At 57.9% G+C, this 9,865-nt stretch overlaps 1 protein-coding gene across 1 annotated transcript; it reads right to left on the bottom strand.

Moving 5' to 3' along the window:
* Positions 1-4,215: 4,215 nt before the first annotated feature.
* On the bottom strand, positions 4,216-8,456 carry LOC116419560 (collagen alpha-2(VIII) chain-like). The gene is made up of 3 exons (XM_031940267.1): positions 8,355-8,456; positions 7,988-8,178; positions 4,216-7,929 (listed from the first exon to the last, which is right to left on the bottom strand). Exons 1-3 carry the CDS (start codon positions 8,454-8,456, stop codon positions 6,810-6,812), a joined length of 1,413 nt encoding a protein of 470 aa, XP_031796127.1. The 3' UTR covers positions 4,216-6,809.
* Between the last annotated feature and the right edge of the window lie 1,409 nt (positions 8,457-9,865).

Below are 9,865 nucleotides of genomic sequence, written 5' to 3'. Positions count from 1 at the left end.
ATCCAGCTTGCTTAGGAACAATGTGTGTTTTGGGGAAGAAAAAAAAAAAAAAAAAAAAAAAAAAAACCCTGGAGGGAGGGAGGGAGGGAGGGAGGGAGGGAATCTATAAATTAAAAACCTGTTTGAACTGGGGAAAGATCAAAAGACTAGAATGGGAACATTTCCCACAAAGATCCTAGATTCAGGCCTAAAGTGGGCACAGGGGTCACCTTGACCAGTTCTTTATTTTACAGGTGTGGAAACAGGCTCTTCGAGGGGAATGTCACGCCTGAGGTAGAAAGGGACTAGACTCACAGCCAGGCCCCCCAACTCTATATTCCTTCAGACATCCTCTTGGCTTCCCAATATTTCATGCAGGTCCTCAGAGGGGCTAGTTGTCAGCATTATTCAGCTCACAGGACACCCAGTCCTTCGTAAGGGCAGTTCCCACTGAGATATTCTGAATTAAAGCAAATCAGACTATATTGAACATTGCTGTTTGTTGAGAGCTTCCATGTTGGGGGAAATAGCAGATTGGCCGCTGGGAGCCCTTGGTTCAAATCCCAGTGGTACCTCCTGACTCCGGGCAAATCAGTTCCACTAAGTCTCAGTTCCCTCATCTGTAAAATGGGGAGTCGAATTCACCAGACTCTGAGGTCCCTTCCCCTGCAGCTTGGGAATTCTGATCCAATGATCTTGGCTGCCAATTTACCAACAAGCTCCTGTTCCATCGCTCTGTGCAGGCTGGGCCGGGCCTGGGGACACACTCACCAAAAGCTAAAAGTTGCCAGCCTTCCAGTACCCTTCTAAGGGGTGAAGAGGAAGGAAGGAGGGGAGCATGAGCTTATAGAGATAGAAGGGAGATAGGAGGAGATGGGGGGGAGGCTTTAGGCTGGGCAGGGAGTCGGTCCACCAGGCGGAGGGCCTGACCGGTGCCCGGGGAGAGGGCCTTGGATGCAGCCAACACTGAGACAGCCCCTTAAGCCGGGGTGAAAGGACCCGTCCAAAGCTGCCCATTGCAGGGGCTGCCTCCTGTTTTCTGCCTTGGCAAAGCACTCGGGCACCCACTGTTTCCCATGAGCCTCACAGCCCCACGATGTAGGTGGGATGGGTCAGGAGCCAAACCTTCTGGGGAATGGGGGGCAGCCGCAGCCAACCCCTGAACCCCCAGCCCCAAATCCAGCCTTTGTACCCCCACATTTGGGGGTACATGCATGAAGAGATGAACGAGGCTCCAGACTCATTGGTCACCCAGGAACCTTTAATAAAGGCATATTAACCGGCTGGGCCTTGGTCAGGAAGTCAAGAGTTACTAACTAACCTTTGCCCTCATCTGGAAGGGGACAATGATGGCTCCCAGGGCTGCTGGGAAGCTCAATCCTATTTGTGAAACACTTTGAGGGTGCCGGCACATAGTAGGTGTTCAGAAACGCCAGCTATAACTGGGGCAATAACCGGGGTAATAACCGGGGCAGGATTCGAGTTCTCCTGAGCCCCGGGGGACCCCCGACTGGTCGCACAGCAAGCCTGACCACGCAAAACCACACTTTCCCCTGGGTTTGCCCCAGGCTGGTTTACCAGGTCCCAGATTTCCCAGAAGGTCCCAGCCCAGGCTGCCCCCAATGAGCACTGACTTAGAATCTCTTCATCAAACAGTTCTCAGCTTTAGATCACGTAGGGTGGGAGCAGGGCCTAGGGGGGGCATCGCATAAATAGCTCTCGAGAAGCATATTCGCATGTGAATGATTCCAACGTTGATTAGAAGCCCTTGAGGGTCTATTCCTTCCGGTCTCCTCTTACAAGTTTCAGCATCGCCCAAGTCAAGCAGCATTTCCCTGAGTCAGCCTGGTCCTGCTTGAATCAATTCTCTCTGTCTCTCTGTGTCTCGATCTCTGTGTGTGTCTCTCTGTCTTTCCCTCTCCATCTTTGTCTTTCCCTCTCTGTCTGTCTCTCTCACACACACCACTAACTCTCCACTTCCCCAATCAGGATTTCTTGATGAGAAGGTTCCTTGAAGAAAAGAGATAAAGCCCAGGGGCAGAAGTCATTCATCACTAAATTGGGAGATTGAGAACTGGGGTCCTCTAGTCCAAGCCCCTCATTTTTTAGATGAGGAAACTGAGATCCAGCAGGACCTCACCAAGCTAAGTAAGTCCCCTGCACGAAGTGGCAAAGCTGGGACTTGAACTCAAGTCCCTTGAATCTAAATGCCCCAGAGGGCCCACTGGACCCCAAACCCCGGGTGCCCTGTGGAACGGCCTCCAAAGTTCGGCCCTTCCCATTTATAAGTGGAAAACGGTCTCTGGCCTTGGCCGACAGTTTCCTCCTCTGTAAGATGGGCGAGTTGGCCCCAGGGCCCAAGCTCCCTTCCAGTTGCAGAGTCAGGACCTGGGCTCCATGCAACTAGAGGGACCAGAGCAAGCCCTCAGTGCCCCATATTCTAGTCAAACCAAGCAGCAGAAACTGACTCAGAGAAAGGCTGAGTCAGTAGCAGGCTGAGGGTGGAAAGAAGGTGACTTCCCGTCTGTTCTTCCCGTGCCTTCATGATTCTGTCTCATCCCAGGCGAGCGGATCATGTGCCGCGTTCTGGGGGACCTTCCCCCTGCTGTTGCCCATTTTTCAAGACCAGCGCCAGCTAAGGGCACATTTTAAAATATGTGATATCCTCACACGACCCTCAGCAGCTTATGGGGATGATTCTATTGGTTCCATCATTGCCCATTTTACAGATGGGGTCACTAAGGCTCAGATACTGGCACTTAGTAGGCATTTGTTGCCCTGAACTCAATTCCACAGCCCCAGGAAGGGCTTTTGCCAAGGTGAGATTTGACCCAGGTTTGCTGAGCCCAGGGCACTTTTCACTCCATGTGCAGAACCTGACTTGGGCTTTTCTATAAATCACATAGAAGAGTCCATTTCATTCAGAACTTGCTCTTCAAACACCTGACAAGGGCCCCAGGGACAGGCTGCTATGGAAGGTACCCCCAGATACTTCCATTTAAGTTACCCCTGTACCTAAGACATGCAACATGACCTTTGGGTTGGGAACAAAAAGCAATGCCCCCAGAAGCGCTGCAACCTCGAAAATAGAAGGAAAGCACCTCAGGGAACACCTTAGATTTTAAGGAGGGGAAACCGAGGCTTAAAAGGTACCCTCGGGTCAATGGTTATTGTGGACCAGAGAAAAAGTGAGGGGCACAGAGAGAATTGGCCTCCAGGGTCAGAAGGCCCACATTCTGGTGACCTTGGTCTGGAGCCTTCAGGCTTCTGTAAACTCATTTTCTTCTCGGTAAATTGAGGGTCTGGAACTGGATGATCTTTGAGATCCCACCCCGATTTCTCTCTCCATGTTCTATCCCACCACGTCGCTGAAAAGGAGAAAGAAGCACCTTGGCTAAGGGTTTGTTCTGTGCCCAACAAGGTGCTCCCCGTCTAAAGCTGAAGTTCTGCCCTTGAGGAGATTCTAAGGGCAGGAGGACACGTCCGGGCCAGCAAGGCCAGTCAGGTTTGGGGAATGGAGCCAGGGGGCAGCCCTCGGCACAATCTTTCCAGGAACAAGGGTGACAGCCCAGAACTCAAAGCCAGGGATGGGGGAGAAGAACAGGGTGGAAGGAGGCTGGGGAATGGGTCCCAGAACGCCCCGGGGCTGAACCTCTCCTGGCGGACTGTAAAAAGACTGGTTTCCAGGGCTTCAAACTCATGATTGCCGGGGACTCATGTGACTCACATCACTGCCTCTGGGTCAGCCATTCCAATTCAGCCAATAAGTGCCTACTGTGGGCTGGGCTGATTCTTTATCACCTCGGGAGGGAGGGGCTACTACTATTATCTCCACTTTACAGCTGAATAAACTGAGGCAAGAGATAAGCAATTAGCTAAGTAATCACCCGGCAAGGAAGTGTCTGAGAGCTCTTCAACAGGTGTTCCTGGCTCTAGGTCCAGCACTCCACTCCCACCGACTAAAACAAACTAGAAGCAGCAAAGTCTTTGACCTTAGCAGCCGTATAATCCCCTGGTTCCTTTATTCTGGCCCCGGTTGAACCAGAATGGGGCAAAGGCTGCTTCTGACTTTAAGGCCAAATATTACAGGTAGCCCCCTCCCAAATGAGGTGTCCTTTTCTTCCACTACCATCGCCCTCCTGAAATCCCACAAAGGACGGCAGAAAGAACACAAGGGACCCATTTCAAGAAGGGACCCCCCCCCCCCCCCCCCACCAAAGTAAACTCATTCTCCTCTCCCCAAGCCCATTTACAGGCAGCAGAGCCTGCCATCTCCCCCAAGTGCCCAGAATGAGGGTCCGGGAAACTGAAGTCCTCTGGGAATCTCAGGCTGGAAGGGTCATCTCTGGAGGCCCCGTGACTCCGGGGAGGGAGCCGAGTCACCCAACAACTTCCTCCTGGTTACAAGCACCTCCCTCACCTCCCCGGCCTACCTGGCCTAACCTGCTTCTATCAGCAGGGATTTCCTAAGCACCTCCTGCCTGCTGGCCCTGCAGAATCAAAAGCAATGTTCCCTGATGGAACGGTTGGTTGGTTGCCGTCCTTCTCTCTCAGAGCCACACAATGACCTCCCCTGTCAGAATCGAGCTACGTGGCCGAGGGAGCCAGGGGGGCGTCGGCCACGAGGAGTCCCCGTGAAATTGGGGGGGGGGGGCTCTAACCTTATGCACTCCTCTGGGCTACTTCAATTCTGCTTTGCTCAGGGAGCACAGGCCAGGGGTCCCGGGCCGGGGTCTCCCAAGTGGTGCAAAATCCAGGCAAAGGGCCTGGCCTGTCACCGAGGAAAACCAGGAAGTCCCTGTGGCAGGAGGCAGCCAGCACCCGGGCTGAGCCTTCACCAGGAACAAGGAGGAGAAGGCAGGAGAGCCATCATCTGGCTGGGATTCTTGGAAAGAGCTTTCGAAAGCCAAACTGCCATTACCCGGAAATAGACTTTTAGATCTGGAAAAATGAAAATGGTTCTAAGCAGGGTGGGAACCGCATAGCTTGGGATCAGCAAGAGGTCTTGGCGTCTTCTATGGAGACTACAAGCCCCCGAGTGCAGCATCAGTTTGTGTCCATAGCCCCACTGTATGCCTGGCACATAGTAGGCACCTAATGTATGCCTTCTGAGATGGGCCCAGCACAGCTTTCCATTTTAACCTACTGAGGACTTGGAGGGACTTCACACCTCCAGATCTGCCGCCTTCTCCATGGGGCAGAGTGGCCTCTGAGGTCACTGCTGGTTCTAGAGCCGATTCTACCAGTCTGCTACAATCCGGGCACGGGGCTGGCACGAGAACACAAAAGGGGGGAAATGGAAATTCCTTCCCATAGTGACTGTACATTCGAATAAGGGAAGGACTCGGATAAAGCCCCACAATGCGATCTATGCATAGCAGCAGAGAGATGCTGGCAGCTGGGAGTGAGTGGAGGAAAAGGGTGGCAGCAATGGCCACTTACAGGGGACGAGTCTCGAAGGAAAGCAGGGATTCTAAGAGGAGATGGGAACAGGGGAGAGACAGTGTGGGTCAGGATGGAGCCTTTACCCATCATTAAAAGCACTCACTCTGCAATGAGGGAATGAGAGGCTTGAGAAAGGTGGCCGGTAGGGCCGATACAGATCCTTCCCGGGGCTCCCCAGCCACGCCAGTCTCGCCCTCAAGCCAAAATACTTCTCAATCTTTGTTTTACAAAGAAGACCCTTGAGAAATCACCAGGTCACCCAACCGAAAAACTGAAATTCCCAGTCTTTGGAGGGAAATTCCAAGGAACCCTAATATTTTTGGGAGCAAAACAAAAGTGCTGGCTTTTTTAGAAACAAGAACGCTAATGTAAAGGGGTTCAGACACAGAAATTACTTGTGGCAAGAGACTGCTGTTACTTGGTCAGCCCAGGGACCCAACTCATCGATCCCCTCATCTTGTGCCAGAGGAAACTGAGGGGAACAAACTTGCCCCAAATCAGAGGGAGCCAGGAGGATCTGAACCCAGGGCCTCTTCTCCTGCACGGTGCTGCCCCCATAAAGCGAGCACTCACCAGGGCACCTGGGAGCCCTCCAATGTCAACTGTGCTGTAAATGAAGGAATAAACCATGGGACCACCACTACCTGTTTAACCTCTTAATTAATGAGGTTCCTTAACAAGCCACTGAGTGTGTCCCACTTACTCCCAGCCCAACCCCACCTCCATCTGACCCCAAACTTCTCCAAGCCCCTGCCCACCCCCACCCCAGTTTTTCCTTCTTACAAGTGGCCTTGATTAGAGTTTGGGTGGGATAAGGGTGGAGAACAAGGGTGCGAAATGGGAATTCTGAAAACAAGGGATGCCCTGCGAAGCCAGCCTGCAAGGCAGGTACCCCTAAATCAGGTTGAGAATCACAGCTTGTTTCATTTCTTTAATTTTCCACAAGGTTTTAAAACAATCCCGTCCTTCTTCGGCTTTTTACCTTTGAGCAGGGGTTGAAAGGAAAACCTGAGGGAGAAAGCAGGACCGGGAAAATGAGGGTGAGAGAGAACCCGGCCGCTCCCGGCACCTGCGGAGCCTTCCCGAGCCCCTTGCTTAAATGCTGGGAATGGTTCGGGAGAGCTCAGGCCCGAGCCATGGGGCCCTCCCTGCCCTCGGCTGGTCCTCCCTTAGTCTCGGTCCCGCTGGGGCCCATCCCTTAATAACGGCCAACAAAGCCCTTCTCGCGTGGCCACACCGAAACCCTGTGAGACTTTGGCTTATGTCAAGCCCATTTCACAGATGAGGGAAGGGAAGCTCGGGGGCCTTTAAAGGAACTTCCTAGAGCCTGGGTTTCAAAGGCGATCGGACCCGGGATCCCCATCAAGGCTCCTTTCCTGGGCCGTTCACGGGCGGCCCTGTAACACTCTGCACAGTCCGGAGGCCGGGCCCCAGAGGCCGGGCCCCAGAGGCCGGGCCCCAGAGGCCGGGCCCCAGAGGCCGGGCCCCAGAGGCCGGGCCCCAGAGGCCGGGCCCCAGAGGCCGGGCCCCAGAGGCCGGCCCGGCACAGATTCCCCGCCGGCACCCCCGAGCTTTCGTCCCCGCGGAGGGAGGGGCCGTGTGTTCCAGCAGGAGGGGGACAGTCCATTCCCCACCCGCGGGCCAGGGGCGGCCCGCTCAGGTAAGGGGAGCGGGGGCGGGAGAGCCCGGAACAAGCCCGAGCCGCCCCCAATGAGCTTCTGAAGCCGAACAGCTGGAAGGGGCTCCCGAGGTGGCTCCGCTTCGCTCGCGAGATCCCGGAGGGCGTCGGGCTCCTTCGGAGGGCGGCGGCAGGTCCGGGATCCTGCCCAGGTCAGCCTGGGAACAGAGGGAGATTTCCCGGGGCTTCGGCGAAGAAGCTCCTTCCCCGCAGGCGGCCGGCCCGGCCCGGGAGCGAGAAGCCCGCCGCGCGTCCCGACGGCTCCGGGGCACTCTCGGAGGAACCCCCAGCGGGCCCAGACGGGCTGTTTGCGCTCCCTGCCCAGGGGGGCCCCCGGAGGAGGGCGGAGGGCCCGTCGGGGAGTTCGCGTTCCCAGCGCCGGGGGGGAGGGGGGGGGTTTCCGAGCGGTCCCGGCCCTCGCAGCCCCCCCCCAGCCGTCGGGGGCCCGTCGGGAGTTCGCGTTCCCAGCGCCGGGGGGGGGGGGGGGGGGGGTCTCCGCACGGTCCCGGTCCCCGCAGCCCCCGCCCCCCGGGCGCCCGTCGCGGCGAGTCCACCTGCAGGAACCGTTCGGGGCCGGGGCGGTGCAGCCTCCGGAGACAAAGTTCTGTAGTGCACTGACTGCTTTCCTAACCAGAGCCCGAGCGTCACAGAACTTTGCCTCCGACGGCTGGAAGGGCCTTCCCGGGCGGCCCCCGGCTGAGGAGGAACGCGGGGCTCGGAGCCCGCCGGGGGAGGGAGGGAGGGAGGGCGGCGCGAGCCGGTCGTTAACTAGGGAAAGTGGCAGCGGGAGCCGAGCACTCGGCGCCCTGGACCAGGGAGAGCAACGACTGAATCAAGTCTCCGACGCCCGCAAACGCCCCAGCCCGGGCGCCCCCGCCCCAGGACCGACGCCGCCGCTTCCACGCCGCCCGCCCCGGCCCCGAGGCGCAGCCCGGCACTTTCTGCGGGAGCTGCCCCTGCAGCAACTTCTGGCAACTTCGGGTCCTGCTCTCGGCAGCGCGCTCGGGGGGAGGGGGGTGCAGCAGCTCCCGGAGCTCCCGGCTGGGGGCGGGGGCAGCGCGGAGAGCGGTCCCGCACTGGGGGGGCGGCCCGGCAGAGCGGGGGTCGCCCCCCAGCCCTTGGCCCCCTCCCCCGCTGCCCCGCGGCGCGCCGACCCGAGCCCCTCAGCCCCGAGGAGTCGGGGTCTGCCCTTGCCCGAGTCCCGGCTCCCTCCCGGGGGGGCAGGCAGCGCCCCGCGCCCGCAGCCCCCCACCCGCGCCCCCCTCGCTGCGCCCACGCGAGCCCGTGCAACAGGTCTGCCGCGGGGGGCCCCCGCCCCCGGCGCTCCCCGGCGCTCCGCTCCGCTCCCTTCCATCTTGACTTTTGCCGACGTGGAAATTTTGGGTTTGGAGACGACCTGCGCTCTTATTGGCTGCCGGCGGGCGGGGTCGGAGGTCACGGCAGCTCTAGCTCCTCCGCGCCAAAGGGAGCTCGCACCGCGGCTCGTGTCAAGTCAGCGGGGCCCCGCCCCCCGAGGCCCCGCCCCCTTCCCGGGTCGGAGTCACGTGCCGCGCGGGGCCCGCGCCCCGGGGAGCCAGGAGCCCCGGCCGGATGCAAATGAGCACCCATATGCAAATGAGGCGCAGCCACGTCGGGAAGGGGAGGAGGGAGAGGGAGGAGGAAGAAGGAGGAGAAGGGGGGAGGAGGAGGAGGGGGAAAAAGAAAGGAGGGAGGAGACAGGGAGGAACGAAGAGGGGGAGGAGCAGCGCCCAGCTAGGCGAGGGGAGGCGGACACCGGGAAACCCCGCCCCCTTACCTCAGCCCCTCCCTTCCCTTCCCCAAACCCCCTGCTACGTGGTGGAGGGGCCCGTAAGCGCGCCCCGGGAGACTGGAAGCCCCTTGAGGGCAGGAGCGGCTCTCGTGCCGGGGGATCCCTGAGCCTGGTCCACAGTGGAAGCCTTGGAAATCCTCGAGAGGTTGGGCTGGAGAGAGCTCGAGGAAGGATGCAGAATGGCAGCAGCCTTCTGATGCTCCTGCCTTAGCGGGAGATCTCTCCTCGGGGCCGGCGTGGATCGAGCCTCTGCTGGGGCAGAGCGCCTCCCGGAGCCCACTGAGTGCGTGCAAATGAACTTTCCCAGTACCTACTGTGTGCAGTGCGGCGCAATGTGGCAGGCACCTACTGTGTGCAGTGCAGCAGCAATATGCCAGGCACATGCAAATATGATTTCCTAGTACCTACTGTGTGCAGTGCAGCTACAATGTGCCAGGCACCTACTGTGTGTGATGCAACTGTACAATGCCAGGCACACACAAATAGTACCTACTGTGTGCAATGCAGCTGCAATATGCCAGCCACTCTATTGTGCATGATACAGCTGTAATGTGCCAGCCACCTACTGTGTGCAATGCAGCTGCACAATGCCAGGCACACGCAAATATGATTTCCTAGTATCTAATGTGTGCAGTGCAAATGAACTTTCCCAGTACCTACTGTGTGCAGTGCAGCGCAATGTGCCAGGCACCTACTGTGTGAAATGCAGCTGCAATGTGCCAGGCACCCAAAGCACGCGGTACACTGCCAGGCACAAGATAACAGTTTGCAGTCAGACCCCTTGTCTGAGTCTCACTGAGCCTCAGTTTCTTCAGGGGGAACCCAGTATCGGGTTATTGTAATGAGCACCGGACTAAACAGCCGGGCTCCAAGGAGCAGGAGGCGCCCATTTTATATAAAATCAGCCCGTTTGGGGAATGATTTAATGAAGGTCTTCACTGGGACAACCGGGC

The sequence above is a fragment of the Sarcophilus harrisii genome, chromosome 5, assembly GCF_902635505.1.
Source record: "Sarcophilus harrisii chromosome 5, mSarHar1.11, whole genome shotgun sequence".
Taxonomy (NCBI): domain Eukaryota; kingdom Metazoa; phylum Chordata; class Mammalia; order Dasyuromorphia; family Dasyuridae; genus Sarcophilus; species Sarcophilus harrisii.
This window is presented reverse-complemented; position numbering and strand designations above follow the sequence as displayed.

Coding starts and splice junctions, on each gene's coding strand:
- LOC116419560 (XM_031940267.1), bottom strand. CDS start 8,456: ATGGAAGGGAGCGGAGCGGAGCGCCGGGGAGCGCCGGGGGCGGGGGCC. Junction 8,179..8,354: donor GCGCAGCGAGGGGGGCGCGG/GTGGGGGGCTGC, acceptor CCGCCCCCCCAG/TGCGGGACCGCTCTCCGCGC. Junction 7,930..7,987: donor GCGTGGAAGCGGCGGCGTCG/GTCCTGGGGCGG, acceptor GACTTGATTCAG/TCGTTGCTCTCCCTGGTCCA.